This window comes from Elaeis guineensis, chromosome 7 (assembly GCF_000442705.2).
Source record: "Elaeis guineensis isolate ETL-2024a chromosome 7, EG11, whole genome shotgun sequence".
NCBI lineage: Eukaryota > Viridiplantae > Streptophyta > Magnoliopsida > Arecales > Arecaceae > Elaeis > Elaeis guineensis.
Window position 1 is genome coordinate 8,023,003 of NC_025999.2, and position 19,199 is coordinate 8,042,201.

The 19,199-nt window shown below is 34.0% G+C and overlaps 1 protein-coding gene and 1 pseudogene across 1 annotated transcript in view; one reads left to right on the plus strand and one right to left on the minus strand.

The window, feature by feature from the left end:
- Positions 1-5,302: 5,302 nt before the first annotated feature.
- Positions 5,303-6,418, minus strand: LOC140859263 (uncharacterized; annotated as a pseudogene).
- A 10,399-nt stretch (positions 6,419-16,817) lies between these two features.
- LOC109506064 (pentatricopeptide repeat-containing protein At4g20770) overlaps positions 16,818-19,199 on the plus strand; it is a 34,299-nt gene continuing 31,917 nt past the window's right edge. Inside the window, 2 exon segments of the mRNA XM_073260948.1 lie at positions 16,818-18,961; positions 18,964-19,195. Of these exon segments, the coding sequence (XP_073117049.1) occupies positions 16,858-18,961; positions 18,964-19,195 (2,336 nt within the window). The 5' untranslated portion in view covers positions 16,818-16,857.

Sequence of the window (19,199 nt, forward strand, 5' to 3'; positions counted from 1 at the left end):
GTTTTATGAGAAATATATTTTATACCATAACAGATCATTAGTAAAGATAATGAAGTAGCTATAACCACCTCTGACCTACACATCAAATGAGCCACACACGTCGGTGTGTACCAAGGCTAGTAACTCATTGGCCCTTTCTCTTGTCTCATAAAGGATAACCTAGCCATTTTTTTTTGAAGACATGATTCACAGGCCAAAATTGACTCAGATTTAACCAAGTCTAGGATCCCATCATTTTTCAGTCTATTTATCATGTCCTCTCCAATATGGTTAAGCCTATGGTGTCATAAGTACTTATGGTTAAACTCATCTCTAGGTCTCTTTTGGCCTACAGTACTCACTACTTGCTCATTAAGGTTCACATTAGCATCAACATGCAAGTGATAAAGACTGTCAATCAAAAGATCAAATGTAATCAATTTATTTTATAAATAAATAGAATAATAATCTTTATTAAATTAAAAAATAAATCCATCCTATGTTAGTACAGAAATCGAAATCAAATTTCGACTAGCTACAAGAATAAAATAATAATCTTTTAAATCTAATCTAAAATCCAATGGTAATCGAAGAGGATAGGTTCCAACAGCTTCTGCAGTAACTTTTGCTCCATTATCGATTCGAAGGATCATGTCACCTTACCTCAACCTCCTACTTCCTATTAGACTTTGCATTAAAGTATATATATGAGCACTAGAATCAAATCTAATACCCAACTAAAATAGAAAAAATTGTTAGGTTAGATTCTATTATGAGCATACTTTCAGAAGGTTATTCATGCTTTTTCATCTTCAGGCTCTCTAGGTAAGATGGATAGTTTCTCTTCCAATGATCGTCGGAGTTGCAATGAAAATACTTTTCCTTCTCCAAAGCTTTCTTCGGAGTGTCCTTCTTAGTTTGCTCTCCTTCTTCTGCTTCTTCATAGGCTTATTCTTTTTCTTCTCTTGAGACTTTCTCTTGGAAGGTGCCCGCTCAACAGCAAGTACAGGGCTTCTTGACTTTTCAAGGTATCCTCAGTAGTAACAAGCATATTGACCAACTTGGATAAGTTGCAGTCCAATTTGTTCATATAGTAGTTTACTATAAATTATCCAAATAAACTAGTCAGAGATTGGAGGATCAAATCTACCTTTAACTCTCTCTGCATAGTAAGTCCGAGCTTCTCAAGTTTCTCAAGTCCTTGATCATTGTCATATAATGATCGTGGACTGACTGTCCCTCACACATCTTCATATTAAACAATCGCTTGGACAATTCAAAGTGCGTAGTCTGGCTCTGTTCATCGTACAACTCTTGCAGATGAGTGATCATGGCACGGACAATGGGTATGTGCTCATGCTGGCTCTGCAACTCATTTGATATGGAAGCCAGCATACAGCACTTCGCTTTAAAGTCATCATCCATCCACTTGTTCAGAGCGGCTCTTTGCTCTATCGTAGGATGGACTGATAAAATTAAGGTGTCCTGATCAAGTACATACCCAATTTTCTCAGATGTCAGGACTATCCTAAGATTTCTGAGTCAGTCTTTAAAATTTGTGTCAGTCAGATGGTTGGTTTTAAGAATGCGGACTAGTGGATTAGAGGCCGACATTATTTATCTACGAAAGTAGAGATTCTAATTAGATATTTATACTTAAATTTATATTTACTCTAGAAATTTTAGATGTAAATAGACTCTCACTATTTTTTTGGATACCGACATTCTCCAGGTGGAAAGCAAAAATCCGACGCGACCAATGCAAGATTTCTAGTAGATGCTACGATCCCACTAATGTCGTGTATCTCGCCTAACAGTTATTGGTGACGTGTATATCAATGCGTAGGCAACTCTTTATCCAGATACTTTTCTAAGCATATTGCAGCTACTTGGTCTCTAAATCATGAGAGCTCAGATAACATATATTGTCCCACTTCTTAGTTAAGCCAAACCCACCATTCACAAGCAGGTATGAAGCCATCATTGAGTCCCTTAGATAACACATATTGGGCCCAATCCATCTTCACCCTGGAGCAACACTTTGCTAGTAGAGTGGTTGCATGTTTTCGATGCAATTAAACCACTATAACCAGTCGAGAACAATCAACGTCAGTACCATACCCGCACTTCTACAATGGTGGAAGATCATAAGGCTTAATATTGATTGGAAAGATTTAGGTCGGATCTCATCTAATCAGTCATCATATGATCGATCTAACTGACATGGGTTAAATCAAAATACCTTAGCAACTAATGAATCTAATCATCCAATTAGTCAGATAAGTGAGATCGATGGAAGGATACGCCATTAACTCATCGTAGGCTTAATTATCTAGGTGAGTAGCCTCCCAATTAAAAATCATCGATTGAAACTTATCTTAGACATCAAATGACTTATTGGTTTCAATTAATCAGCTTAGGTGAAACATATTTAAGTCATAAAATCGAATTAGATCCTTAGGTTAACTCAATTTTATATATGGGGTTTAATCGACTCAATCTACAATACTTGTAGAATTATAAGCTCTATTGATCTAATCCAAATTAACACTTGATTTGGTTTAATCAATAGCTACATCGATTTCGACCCAATATGATTCAATTATAAGCTAAGATGCAATCCAATTATATGACCTAATGTAAAACTACTCATACCCAATAATTCATATACACACTAATTTTAGATCATAAAAATAATTTTTAAATCCAAATTTATTGCATAAAAAGTAAGCTTTTAGTTCTCGAAATACTTTTAGAACATATATGCAATCATATATCATATATATAAAAAAATTTAAATTTTTTAAAAATTAATTTCAGATCCAAACATATCATCATATATCACATACATAAAAAATTTATATCACAGAAATTTAATTTCTAACCTACGCATGCTTTCATATATCGCATATATGATTAAAAATCAGAACTAAAATATTTTTCAAATCTAAATATAAATGCATACATCTTATGTATGATCTAAAATCAGAATTTTGAAAATAGTTTTCAAGATGTTTATGCTATTTTTATATATATGAAGCTATGGCTCTGATATCACTGTTAAATTTTTTATAGGTGCTAATGCATATAGATTTCAAAATTTTTTTGAATCTAAAATACAGCAGAAAAATCAGATTAAAATACTTTTAATCTAAGCATACATTCATCATATGAAAGTATCTATGGATCTAGTTCATATGCTAAAATTAATATAAACTGATTTTAAGATGAATGAAGAAAGCTTATAATCAATTCACATACCTGAATCATTTTTTTTTTCTTAAACTTGTAACTGGATTGAATCCAATTCAATCTCTGGACCTGAGGTTGATCAGGCTCTGAATCAGCAGTACAAGCATCCTGCCTCTATAGGTATCTACAGGACTGACCTCAATTATTTTTCTTGGATCCTGCTTGCTTTAACTGAAAGCCTAAATAGGCTTGAATCAAGCCTGGATAGAGATCAATTTGTGAACCTTTTTGATCTTTCTTTTCTGATCTCTTAACTAATCAAAAAGAACAACGAATAAGAAATGGTTGTAACTAACTCTCAACAAACTTGAGAGGAAGAGGATGAAACCATCAACAACTTGGCACCAACACTTGATACCAAAAAAAGAGATGCCGCCCCCTCTCTTGTAGCTCTAAGAGGGATGCCTGGAGAGAGAGAGAGCATGGGCTAGAGAGAGAAGAAGAGGGGGCATGGGCACAGTAATAGGTGGTGGCAATGATGGGAGATCATGAGAAATGATGTGAGAAGTAGGGCTAGGATCCTTTAAATAGACATCTAATGGGTATCCTAATCAAATTAGGATCCCTCCTCTTAATCATATTAGAAGTCCTAACTATAATATACTTAAACCAAATAAATGGAGCGCCATCCATTATTCATCCATGCCCACACTCAGTGCTAGGCATCCCATCGTATAGGACTCAATTAAATGCTCACAAATCAGTCCATATGGTTTCATAAATTTACTTCAAGATTCTTGATTAAATCAAGATGAATAAAATTAAGAAACTCTTTCTTGATTTAATCCAAGCAATAAATTAAGCATCCAACCATTGAAGGCCATTGAATCATATTCAATTAGGTTCAAATCAAGTGTAGGAATTGATCAATGCTTATCATATAAGCAAACCAACTACAAGAGAAATTAGATTCATCCAGATGCGAGCAAGGTTAACATGAACCCAATAAGATTTCTCTACATCCATATTAATTGGTGCTTCATAAGTCCAATTATAACTAATCAAGGCCTTCTCCCTTTATGTGTGATCCCGTAGGTTCAATTCTGTTTGGTAGTGAGACATACCATGATCTTTATTATAGGTATCACTGAAATCTCTTTCAGTGGGTCAGAATAATTTCACTCTAACTCGACATGGATCATTGATTTAGAACGATCCTATTAAACTTTCACAATCTATCAGTGACATCTAACAATATGTAGTGGCAACTCAATAGAACCAAAATAAAAGCTCTAGGTATAGTTAATGTATGATACAGTCCCTCTATCGTGAGTCTCGACTAGATGGCAGGTCATAGATAAATTATCAAACTTCATCATCAGTCGTATGATAGATCTAATCAGCTTAAGTCCAATAGTGATTTTAAATAAAAATTCTTTTTCATCAATCACACTACTATGGCCATAGACATGTGGAGTCAGCTTCTCAAATCTCATAGGACTACTCCTCTCTATCAAGATCGATAGATCCTATCTAGATGCACATGTTGCTCGCACAGCTTAACCAACTGAAGCCAACATTCACTACAAAAACTCATGATTGAGTCAATGTTTATATGTAGTCAAATTACAACAGTCTTACTGTGAGTAATTGTGACATCGCAGGTCAAAAGATTAGTCACAAAACTACAATATTGAGATGATCACTGATGATTGAATAGAAATCTATGTGATCTCATGTATGGTCATGCTTAGTATTAGTTATTTTCTAATAATTATCTACACTCATCGCTCAGTGTTTCGACACTGTAGACTAGAGACTCATCTATCCTAAAGGAAGTGAACCGTGTGTCGGTCTATCTAGATCGATCACCGTCTCTATGACTATCTTATGACCGAAAATAATTTAAGAATCGATCATACATAACTCTAATTCTCAACACTTGAAAATATATATCGTAACATCAATTCTAAGAACGATTCAAGAAATATAACACTTGAATGAAAAAAAAAAATCTTTTATTGATTAAATCAATAGTTTAAAGTATAAATTTATGTAATAGAATGAATAATATGTTAGTCAAAAATTGACTTCTATGACATATATCTAATAGTTATCAATAAGGCCTACACTAAAAAGGTACCCAATATATAATATTCAAAATGGATACACCAGGCCTACAACAACTTAGCAACATTCCACTTTGAAAGTCTAGCAAGCAAAGGGTTGGAACATATGCCCATCTATAGTCCTCTGGAAAATCGAAAAAGTAATCAGTCTTCAGTGGATCCTTAATCATATTTTTGCCCACCCTAAGAATCTCAGCTTGAGAAAAACTTTCACCTTCATCACCTCAAACACCACTCCATTCTTTTATTATAGCCTCAAATTCATGCTTAAAATATGAAGCCAATTTGCTAATATAGTCTCCAGTGGTTGCCATCAAGTTTCCTAGCTCAGATATCTCAAATGTAAGCTCTCTTACTACCTCAAGTGCCTCATGCCTAGCTTTCTTAGTTTTGGTTAGCCGACTTAGATCTCAGCTTTAGTATTAGTAGCCGTTTGCAAAGTATGCATCATGAAACTCTAACTAACAAAATTGTTCTCCTCTTCTTAGCTGTCATTGATAGCTGGTGGTGTATGTAGATCCTATTGCTCCTCCATCTCTATTTCTTCAACAGCATCTATAGGTGCTTCAACTCCCATCTTGATGCACAATCCCTCCTAAAAATATTAGTTAGGTCCTCAAAGTAAGGAAAATGCTTGTTCCTTATTCTGTGAGCATTTAGTGACCCTACATTTTTTTTAAAAAAAAATAATGCGGCAAGTAAGAAAAGTTTTCAAATAAAATATGAATAATTTTATAATACCAATTTACATTAACTCATTTCTTGAAAGTATCCTCCTCATAGGTCACACACTTATTGATGTCATCCCACCCAAATGCACTATAGTTAGGTCCCAACATCTCTATAATAACATTGTACTGCTCCTTCAAAAGCTTGACTAGAGACTCAATATGGGGTGTTGCTCTCAATTCACATCTAGAAAGCTTATCTTCCATCAGTTTCTCTGATTACTGCAAATATCCACTCCTAAAAGTCTTATTGTCGGCCCTCCAACCTCCTTAGGTTACCAACTCATCTAATGACTCAACAAGCTTGGCACGCTCCACAGAACCCCATTTCCTAATGCACTTTGTCCTCTTATTTCTTGTTGAGATTTCTTCTACTATTGAGGTGCTCATATCTATATTTACAATCTCATATATTATATTTATATATTCACAATTTCATAATATTAGGTTACATTATATTATCCAAATGAATAAGTATAAAAGAACTATTAAATAAGAATTTGACATAACACAGAATTACAATAGAATATAACAAGGGTGAACTATTAAGTAAGGATTTAACATAACACAGTATTATAACATAACATAACAAGGTTTATATCATAGCAAGAAATTATTAAAAAAGGATTATAACATAACACATAATGTTCATACCGTAAAAACCCATATTTTTTTAAAACCTATTCCCGCATGAATATTAAAACAAATATCAAATATCAAAAAAAATTATTTGAAATCTCACATGACTTGCAAGTGAGGCAAGGATGTAGACTCCCAATGGAGTATGCTTCCTTCTCCATTTTCCATCGAGAAAAGAATCCTAGGCTCGTCAGATTCTGGTGAAAGTCTTAGGAATCGATTTATAAAAGACCTCAAATCCCTCTCCTATGCACATATCTAAACCTCGATTGATTGTTGGTAAAATCCATGGGATTCTCTTGAATTTTCATTGAGTATTTTTGAGAGTCACCGTGAGTTTTTGCTGGGAAAAAGGACCAAATATCTCATTGGAGACAAGGTATGGCATCTTCTTCTCCTTCTCCTTCCTCTTCCTAGCTTCTTTGAGGTCCTCACCAGCTGGATGGCCATCGGATTCCATGAACAAGGCTTTCCCTATTCCTATCTTCTTCTTTCTTTCCATCAGACCAGCGGCTATTATCAGCCATGGTCGGCTATCGAAGGTCGATACTATCAGGATCTACTACTGTTAGGGGTTGTTGTCAGGAGCGCCGCCATGAGAGATGGCTGGCTTAGATCTCCCCTCTCCTGATTTCAATGAAGAAGAAAGAGGAAACAAAAAAAAAGAAAAGAAAAGAAAAAAATAAAAGAGTTTTCTCTCTCTCCCCCTCTCCTTTCTTTATCTTCTCTCTCCACTTTCTTTCTACTAGTTTCTCTCTACTTTCTCACTCTAAATTTTTTTCTCTAGAATTTTTCTCTCTTCTTTGATTTCTCTCTCTAAAAATCTTATGGATTAGTGGAAGGTCCAGATATCTAAATAATCTACATCAATCGGTTGACCTTAGAAAGAGTTATGGACTTATGATGTTTAGAAATTTTTTTATAATTTCTCTATCTTTAATCGTGCATGATTGTCTGTGATTATGTAGAGATGCAATTATTTATACAAGAAGATATTGAGTGGAATATCTTGATTCTGAGTCTGTAGATCGAGGAGTTCATCGATTATTATATTTGACACAATCGTTGGTACAGATAAGAATTTTTGGACATAAATACCTGTATATATATTTATTTCTAGATTGCATGGTTTTAATTTCTTAAGACTAATTTTGATGGATATATAATTGTTGGTATGACTACTTTTACTTTCTATATTATATATTTTTATTGATGGCTTCTCGAATGGTTTGGATTCTGATACCGGCTATTAAGTTTTTTTGAGAAGAACATAATATGATGTCGTATTCTTTCTATCATAATTAAGATTTAATAAATTAATGATTATGAAAAAGATATTTGGACTAACCATGTTAAACTGAGAATAGGCTCGTCATGAACAAAAATGTGATACAGAGAATAGTTCGCCATAGATAGAAATATGATACTAGAATGGCCTATCATAGGCAGAAACATGGTACTGAAGTAGCCACATATATAGATACATGGTACTGAGAATAGCCTTGCTATGGGTAGATATGTTGTATTTGAGTTTGCTACCATGGGTTGAAGCGTGGATATTCTTGGTTCGCCACCATGGACCGAAGTATGGTTATTGTAGTTTGCCACTACGGGCTAAAATATGGTTATTCTGGTTTGCCACCATGACTGAAAAGTACGATTATTATGGATTACCATCATGGGCTGAAGTGTGATGTATTGTTTGCTAGTCATAGGTTGAAGCATGACCGTGATTAGTCCATGACCCTAATAACAACTATTGATTGATCTAGATCAAGTTAATGGGATATGAATGATAAGATATGGAACCATAATTAAATAAAAGAGGCTTTACTTAGTATATGTTTGCAATATATCATTTTAAAAAGATAGATATTCGATGGTATATGATGTATATTTTTCATATGTATCAATATTGAGTTATATTGAATACTTAATATGGGACTTTATAGTTTATGTTTTCTTTTAATGTTGTTCATATATTATTTTCAATCATATTATTATCTTGATGTGAATGTATGGAGATTCTTACTAGACTGTAAGGCTCACCACCCCTCTTCCTCTTTTGTTTTTCAGAGTTATAGGATATATATATTTGGTTACGATTGAGATCTTGATTGAAAGGACCAATTAGATAGAGCACCATCAATGGCAGTTGGATGACTGAGTCTTGTAAATTATACAAGATTTATAGTTGTTGGTATGAAATTATTTATTATAAATTGAGATCATAGTATTCATAGAATGTTGAGATTATAAGAGATTTTAAGATCTTGTATATTCTTTAAGGTCTTGTCCTAAAGAGTGTGCAGCCATCATGTATCCGACCAAGACTGGGTTCGAGGCATGACACATACTAATCTTAAGAGCTCCAAATAGTAAACACAACAAAGATGACAATTATTTCTTCAAATTCTATTACACCGCCACTCTACAAATATTTGGATTGTAAGATTAGTCCTAACATATAACAAGATGTAGATGACTCAATATACTCGGTATATGCACTATGATCATGTGGGAAACTGCCATGAGATTACTCTTCTTCATGGTATAGAGCCTAATAGGATCTACCGGCATCTCTCTTCTAATGTAGTTATACAACAACAACATATAAAAATGATTCTACACATTATCTTAATGGCATACCAAGTATGACTCCTTTAAGATCATCCATCCTAGCTTTAGCATGCCAAAACACCTCTCAATTAGATACTAGTCTTTGAGTGCCTTATATTATAGACTCCTTAAGTGTAGTGGGTTGATGACCCTATCTTTACTCATTAGGTGATATCTTTTACTTTTAAATAGAGTTAAAAATTTTCATAATTTATATATCTAGCATCACACAGATAGTAATAGCCTACTCATTCAAAAGCGAGCTAAAAAAGTAAAGTGAGAAAAAATTATCAATCCTAGTCATGCGAGGAAAGTACAACAATAATAAAGACTTAAAATTATCTTGTGGACTTTTAATCCATTTCTATGAGAAATAGCATCTCTGAAGATTCTATTATTATGTGTTGACCCCTCTCATCTAGATAACACATAAATAAACTACATATCCTGTGAGCATATATCAAGTATATTTGTAGAAATCTCATTCTTTTCAATCGATATCTATATTTGCCTTTCTCAAAATCCTACACTCTAATATGAGTACCATCCAATGCACCGAGACAATTCTATAGTGCAAATATAAACATAATAATGAGTGTTTTTAACAATTTAATAGGTGAAATAGTGCTTTTAGTTTAAACTGTAATATTAACTCAGGATATTGATGTTTCTGTGACAGGCTCAAGCTTCTTTAGCAGTGTGTATGAAGCCTCAAGAGTGCATTTATGATAGAATTAAAAATGCCTACTTACAATCTCACCCGATCTACAAAAGTATAATTGCATAATTATTTTTTGCATGATAGCTTAGGATGTGAAAGAATATCGCAACCATCTCTTCCACATGAGCATTTCTATTCTCCTTCAATTTGTCAATGATTTAAGTATTTCATAAAGCTTCCAAAATACCCTCCTATCCATTCTAAGTTGATCAATACAAATTTGATCACTTCCATTATCATAAGCCTAAGATTAGCTATTCTACTCATCACACTCTCATAAAATATTCTATTAAAAATATACACCACTTTCTTAGGAATCCTAATATTTAGCCATGCCAAAGTTGCAAGAATCATGGCCATCATTGACATTATCATCAACATCATCTTATGTATATCATCAAAGTGCTAATTGCCATCTTCTTTTTTTTTAGACACAAGTAAACAAGCTATAACTGCCATAAGCAAACAACAAACAATCATAGAACAAAACTTAATTAAATAATCTTTATGAATCTATTAACTTTTTGCCACAAAGTAACCATCAAAAATATGACAATAACATAGAATATAATTCATGTTAGAAAAAGTAAATAGCAAATATAATTCAGGGGTAAGTTTAAGATCAAATTACGAATCAAAATAGCAAATATTTTAAAAGTACTTTCTAAATATAATTTACTAATTTGCAAAGCTTACCATATCAATGAGCCAAAAGTGTATGGCCAAGGGCCTTATAGGCTATAGCATACATTTTAGAAGTACTTTCTAAAACTTCTTATTTGCCTACTGATCGTACATGTTTCTTGCCAACTCTTTCTTTTGTCCAACTAATCAGTTTTTCAAAAGATGAAGCTCATCTTGCATTGTTTTTTTTTTCCTTTCCTTTTCAGAAATATAATGACAATCCCAACAAAAGCATTCAAACATGAACACTAAATCAAGTGGAAAGATGCCAATTAACTAAGCTAAGATCATTTGGTATCTTTAGTCATTTGTACCTTGCATTATAACTCACAATCTCTATTATCCCACTAGGAACTCCCAGAGACAAATCTCCACTTCTATGATTTCAAATTTATCACCATCTCCCCAATTTTGTGGCCATCAGCAAGTCCTACATTTTCTTCAAAAAAATATAATCCAAGCCTATCACTATCTCACTTATTCTTGCCCTTATAATTTGTGTCCTTCCAACAGGCCACATGAACACATAACCCATCCAATATGCCCCACAGAAGCAGAAACATACATTTTTTAGGATTCTTTTTTACCAAAGAGATAATTCATGGAATTCTGGTCATGCTCTTTTGTCGACCTCCTTGGCTGACCTATCCAAATAAGACAAAACAAAAAAAGCTTCCGTAGTTGAGTAGATCAAAGCTATTTTTGTTTGATTAAAAGGTCCTAATGTTAACAAGACAAAGCATGTTCAAGAATAGATTAAAAAAATATAAATATTATTATTAAATCATATGGGTGCTCATATTGCATCACAAAGAGAACCAAAACTGATTAAAGATAGAAGATACCAAAGAAAAATTAGGACAAAACACTCCCATATGGAAGATTGTTTAGCCACAGTTCAACAAAAGGCATTAAAATCAGAGGAAAAAAAAAATAGTAGAGAAAAGAAGAAGAGAGAAGAAGGCTTATACGAGAGTAGGATTGGGGTGGAGATGCCAACCATCGACCCTAAAAAATTTTCTAGGATTTTGTAAGGAGAAAAAAATAGAGATTTTGGCATATATCACTATTTAATATTTTATTTTAATCATCTATTAATATTTTGTATATTTTCGGCATAGATCTTAAAATGATATTTTGGAGAAACAAAAAAGGATCATCAATTTTCATTCCGTGAAAAGTTTCAAAACTCATCTCTTCCATAAATTTTCACTTTTCATGAAATATAGACAATATCTTCTTGTACGAAGAGCTTTTTTTATTTTCTCTTCCTTAATTTTTCTATCAAATAATTTTTTTTTATTTTTCAAAAATTATTTTTTCTCCCTCACTTCTAATGAACTAAATGGTCCCTAAAGTCAAAAAGTTATACGACAACTGACCCTTACATTAATAAGGAGGGTAGTTTTTAAATTCGTTTGTGGTGAGAAGATTCTCCAATGTCTGCAATGCAAGTCATGTGATAAGATACAGTTGAGAGGTTGACATTCTTTTATCAACGCCTTGTGAAGATCAAAAGTAGGAGGCTAAAGGACTAAATATGAAGCGAAGGTACAAGGCTTCCAAGATATCCCCTGATTTTAGCTTCTTTTTTTTTCTCATTCTAGTTCTCCCTTCTAGTTCAAGTTTCTAGATATGTTCTAGTTCTTTTCTTCATAATTTTCACTTCAAGTTTAATCTTAATTATTTCTGATCATAATTTAGTTTTTAGTTCTAACTTTGCACTATGCTACTTTGATTTTGCATGGACCATGGATTCTTATAGGGCTTCTTACTTGCATCATTATCATATGTAGACCTCAAACTGTGCCATGAATGTCATCTTACTCTAATGGAAACTCTTTGTTCGCACTCTGCAATGCACCTAAATTGCACCCTAATGAAGATATGATATTAATCCTCTCAAGTAATATGGCTATCAACCCACGTGAAGTACAAATCCTATATAAAATAGCTTGTCTCTCATGTGTTGCCTCTAAATAGCTATTTTACATTCAAAAAATCATAATCATGGAGCAATAGAGAGCTTCTGATTCTCTTCCATTTCTCACTAGAAATAGATATTATGACCATGTCGTAATTGACTAGACATCTTCTCATGCAAGATCAAGTGCCATAGCAGTGCATTTTCTATTGATATATAGTAGATTTGTTGCAATCCTTGTTTTAGTATTGAAATATACCTTGATCATCTTAATTGCATGATCCAGCTGATGGTTCATGCTATTGTTATTAACCACAACTTTTTGCCCTCATTTATGTTGTTATGTTGTTATATTAGGCATTTAGAAAAAAATTAGGGCATTTGGTTAGGAAACTAGACTACTAACTTGTCTTGCTAATGTTAGGAATCATTAACTTATATGAGATGTTGGTGGAAATCAAGTAATTCTAATATCTTTAAAATTTTCATTATTTTTAGTAATCATCAAGTTAAATAAATTTTAAATTTATCATAGATTTTATTTGAAAATTTTGGTCGATTTGCTTAGAAGGATGGCTGATAGATGAAATGAAGTGGAATAAATGCTTATCCAACAGCATTGAGGATATTGTTTTGAATTTTGATTAATTAGAAAGATTAGAGTAAGATAGGTGTACAAGCTCCAGTATTCATTGTAACTTTATCAAATTACATTACATCATATCTACTTTACTTTTTGACTCCATGAATGGAAGACTTAGAGCAAAAAAAAAAATTTTTTTTTTTTCTTTTTGGTTATGCATACCAGGAAAAAGCCACCCTATTTTGTGTTAATAAGTCTTGGAATTTTTGTCAAGAACTCGGATTCTTTTATATTTCAGACTAAATCAAGGCAGTAATAATTAAACTAAATAACAATAATATTATTATCATCATCATTTAACAAAAGATTTATTATTTTTTCCAATTTTCTTGGAACACACTTCCTCTTCTACATAATAAATTAAATAAATTAAGAGTATTAGAAATAAAAAAATAAAAACAAATGACTGAGAGTACTCATCAAGATTTTTATGTGAAAACTAGCATGTGAAAATGTCAAACCTCATGCACTATGTAAAACAATGAGATGCAAAATCTCTCTGCTCATGTGACAACCGAGAGAACACACAATCTGCACTTCATCCTTAGGTGGATTATAACTAAAAAAGAGTAGGAAATTCTTACCAACAATTGATGGATACTGAACACTTGTAGAACAATTTCTTGAGGATCATATAAGATCAGCTTGGGTAGGTGGATACTCACGAATCATGTGATGAACCACATCAATGAAATAAAGCCAGAACACATCTTTCTCATTTTTTTTTTCTTTTTCCTTTTTTTTTTTATCCTCATTTAGTGTCATTTCCTACAAGGAAAGAGAACCCCTTGACATGTTCTCAAGGCCTTTTCCAAGCCTCGAGGCATTATACAGGTTTTGAGGGAAAAAAATATGATAGCATGTGAGCGAATCCATGAATTTTCGATCTCAAAACCATAGGAAGCTTTACCTATCATTTGACTTTTATTCGTATATGTTCTGTATAACAAATAGATGACATTATCGTGAATTGGTTACTTCTCTGGGAAATTCTTTATGCACCTCGGGCAGTATAAAAAATTTGACGTTGAGCGCACCACTTTATGTGATTGGTCATTTAGTACTTACAGTTTTACTTTTTCATTTGAAAATTTTGAATAATGAAAATACTCATGCTCTTTGAAAAGAGTTATGACATCCTATAGCATATTATGACATCCTGTGTCAAAATTATGATTTCCTACACGTAGGATATCATAATATGGACATGAGATGTCATAATTTTTTACAAAAAATAGAAATATTTTCATCATTTAAAATTTTCAAATGAAAAGTGAAATTACATGCATTAAATATATATTGAAAATCGGTAGCTACGTAGACCAATCATCTAAAGTAACGGATTTTCTACACTGCCCACAAAGAATTTCTCGGCTTCTCCAGCATTTGATGGATAAATGTATCTGATTTGGCTTAAAGGCCGGTAAATGGAAAAGAGTGCTTATCTGGCTATTTATTCAACTTTAACCCACCAATAACTATGCTAGAAAACCAATCAACTTATTCAAAGGAAAAAGTGGATATTCTTAAAATTTGTGGAGCTACTTTTGTTCACTTAACCCGTACTAAACCGTTCCAGCATGTATGATAGAATAGTTTGCTTCAGGTAGTTGGACAAGTCTTATTTACCTATCCATAGGAATAATGGTAATGCATAGAATTTCTTTAGTTATCAATTAATCAAACCTATGAGCCAGTTTTGAAGTTATGAGAAAGGAAATGGAACAAAGATTATAGAAAATGATGACAAACTCAAAACCGCAATTTAATTTTATAGCAGAAAGGCCTATAATGAAGGCCATCTTCTTAAATAATAGAGCGAAATATTTGAATTATCTATATCTTACAAGACACCTCTCATTGTTCAAACATGAAATCTCCATTACAAGAAAGAAAGTGAAACAACTTGATCTAACATAATTCATAATATCGAGTAATATCTACACTTCTTGATAGACCTAAATTTCCAAATTAGGTTTTTGGATTTATCCACCCTAAGAAAAATGCTCTATATATCAACTTGGTGTGCGATGGCCTCCAATTTGATCCTCAGATGAAGCTCATATGGGGTCATTTTGTTCTTATAATCCGAAAAGAGGAAAGAATAGTTTAGAATACATGGAATTCATCAAGCAACGTTGAGTATAAGTATGATAGCTATCCAAAGCTTTACTAATTTTCTAGTTAAAGAAGAGAACATTGACTCTTCAGCCTAACTAGTTATAGATTCCTGAGAATACTGACCTTTTTAAGGGAATAACATTACAATATGCTTTTGAAAACAAGTTTACACCAATGAAATATGTGTAAGAGCATGATTTTGATATTCACAATGCATAATCAACTTGTTCAAGCTCATAATCAAACAATACTAGTTAATAAATGTGCAATGCACATTAGTGATAAATGGCTTATGGCTGACTTCTTAACAAGTACGTAACATAACAAATGTATCTAAAATTTTTACAGATAGATTTCTATTATTTCTTCTCTATCTTCCAATAAAAATATTAATAGCTATTGAGGTGAAAATAGTAGGAGAGAAATGTTTCCATTCTGTTATATTTATATTTAAACAAAAAAAAAGGTTAAAAGTATTATGCAAATCCTTTTATTCTAGATGGTAGTAAAGATGATCGGAGAAGTTTACCAAAAAAGGATGATAGGAGAACAAAATAAATGATGATATTCTTTCTACAAAAAAAAATGATGGTATTCTATATGTTTTTCAATGTTTCTTAATAGAAATTTCAATGTTTTCAAGATACAAAATGAATTTATGAAGTAAATATAATGTGAAAAGGTTTTTAGCAATAGAACAAAAAACTTAATTTATTTTTTATTTCTGTGGCCATGGACTGTATAAATGATACGGATTATCTTCTGTATGGTCCACTGTATATTTAGATATTTCGAGGGGAAGATTGGGTGGCTGTCTATGTTGCTGAGCATACAGGAGATATTTTATAGATAAGTGTGAGGCAGTTTAAGAGCTGTTTTGAGATATTTTGTTATTTACAGAGTAATTTTTTATGCACCGCATGTAGTGCAGTAAAAATATACCGCTCCATCTTGTTTGGCCATGTAGCCATCATTTTTCAACGTACATTTAATGTATATAGTTTTACTTTTTCGTTTAAAATTTTAAATGATGAAAATATTTTTCTCTTTTAAAAAAATTATGATATCTTGTGATCATATTAATGACATCCTACAATCAAATTATAACTTCATGCATGACAGAAAGTCATAATTTTTTACAGAAGTTATAAAGGAAGAAAGATATTTTTATCATTGAAAATTTATAAAATTTTTAAATATCAAAAATACTCTTCTTTTTTATAACATCCTGATCAAATTATAACTGTTGTTATACAAAAAATTATAATTTGACCGTAGGATGTTATATTGCATAAGATATTATAATTTAAAAATTTTTTTTAATAAAAAATAAAATTATATTAAATATGTATTAAAATATGATAGCTACGTGACCTAATAGATGGAGCGGTGTATTTTTATTGTACCGCATGGTGCACAAAGTCTTTCTCTTGCATGTAGGGTATGAATATCCCGTTTTAAGCAAAATAAATAAATAAATGATGAAAAAAACAGCCACAACTGACCTTCCCGCTCATGTACGAATACAAACCCAGCCTCACTTCCATGCCAAGTCCAGAGGTGCTACCATGGGCCATCCCAGAGCCAACTACCTCGCCAACCTCCTCCAATCCTTCATCACCAAGCGATCCCTCCGCCCCGGCAAAGCCGTCCACGCCCAAATTTTCTCCGCCGGCCTCTCCGCCGACACCTTCCTCTCCAATCGCCTCATTGAGCTCTACTCCCATTGCAAAGCTCTCAGCTACGCCACCAAAGTCTTCCACTCCATCGCCCACCCCAATGTCTTCTCCTGGAACGCCATCATATCGGCCTGCTCAAAAGCCAGCGATTTGGAAGTCGCCCACCAACTATTCGATCAAATGCCCGACAAGAATGTTGTGTCGTGGAACACCATGATCGGTGCCCTGGCGCGGGGTGGGTCGGAAGGAAAGGCATTGGATTTGTATTACATGATGATTGAGGAAGGACTCTTGCCGACCAATTTCACCTTTGCTAGTGTGTTGAGTGCCTGTGGGAACCTAATGGCTTTGGAAGATGGGAGGCAGTGCCATGGGCTCGCTGTGAAGGTTGGTCTCCATGAGAATTTGTTCGTGGAGAATGCATTGCTTGGCATGTACACCAAGTGTGGAAGTGTTAGTGATGCATTCGAGATATTTGATGCAATGGCACGGCCGAATGAGGTGTCGTACACTGCCATGATGGGTGGTTTGGTGCAGAGTGGTTCTGTTGAGGAAGCTGCGAGCTTGTTCGGAAATATGCACAGGAATGTAATTCCTATTGATCCGGTTGCAGTTTCGAGCATTGTGGGTGCTTGTGCCAGAGCACAGGATGAGGAATCAGGTTTGCTTAATCAAAATTCTCGGCTTTATGGGATTTTACTTGGCCAATCGATACAAGCTCTTTCAATTAAGTATGGATTTGAATCAGATTCCCATGTGGGCAATTCACTGATTGATTTGTATGCAAAGCATGGTGACATGAATGAGGCAGAAGAGGTGTTCAACTCACTGCCTGGTGTTAATGTTGTTTCGTTTAATATTTTGATAGCCGGGTATGGTCAGAGAGGTGACAGCAAAAAGGCAATAAATATGTTGAAACTAATGCAGCAATCTGGTTTTGAACCTGATGAGGTGACTTACATCAGCTTGTTAGCTGCTTGTGTCAAGTCTGGCAACATTGCAGCTGCTCGAGAGATGTTTGATAAGATAGCAAGCCCGAATGTGACTTCGTGGAATGCTATACTTTCTGGGTACTGCCACGAGGAAAGCTATCAAAAAGCAATTGAATTGTTTCGAAAAATGCAGTTTCAAAATGTCCAGCCAGATCGAACCACTTTGGCTGTTATCCTTAGCTCATGTTCAGGAATTGGGCTTCTGAACTTTGGAAAACAGGTCCATGCTGCTTCCATAAGGGCCATGCTTCACAATGACATGTTTGTTGCTAGTGGACTGGTGGATATGTACTCAAAATGTGGGCACATCAAGGAGGCGAGGCAGGTTTTTGATCGCATGCCGGAGAGGGATGTTGTTAGTTGGAATTCAATGATAGGTGCCCTTGCTCTCCACTCATTTAGCAAGGAAGCTTTTACTTTCTTTAAGCAGATGCGAGAAAATGGCATGTCTCCCACTGAATTTTCCTATGCAAGTGTGATAACTTCATGTGCTAGATTGTCTTCATTGCCTCAAGGAAGGCAAATCCACGCCCAGATAGTGAAAAATCGATGCAATCACAATATCTATGTGGGGAGTTCTTTGATAGATATGTATGCCAAATGTGGAGACGTCAATGAGGCACGGCAATTTTTTGATAGCATGCCGATGAAGAATATTGTTTCATGGAATGAGATGATACATGGATATGCTCAAAATGGCTGTGGCGAGAAAGCTGTTGAACTCTTCGAATACATGCTGAGTACTGAAGAGAAGCCGAATAGTGTGACATTTATTGCTGTTCTTACTGCATGTAGCCATTCAGGAATGGTTGATGAATGTATGAATTACTTGGATTCCATGGAAAAGGAGCATGGAATCAAGCCAATGGCTGATCATTACACCTGTGTAATTGATTGTCTGGGTCGTGCCGGCGCCTCAAGGAAGCAGAAATGATAATAGACCAAATGCCATGTAAAGATGATCCTATTTTATGGGAGGTCCTGCTTAGCGCTTGTGCTGTTCATGGAAATGCAAACTTGGGAAAACAAGCTGCAGATCAGCTCTTTCGCCTGGATCCACAGAATTCCTCACCCTATGTGCTTCTGTCCAATATATATGCTGCTCTAGGCCGATGGAATGATGCATCTGCTGTGAGAGCATTGATGTGT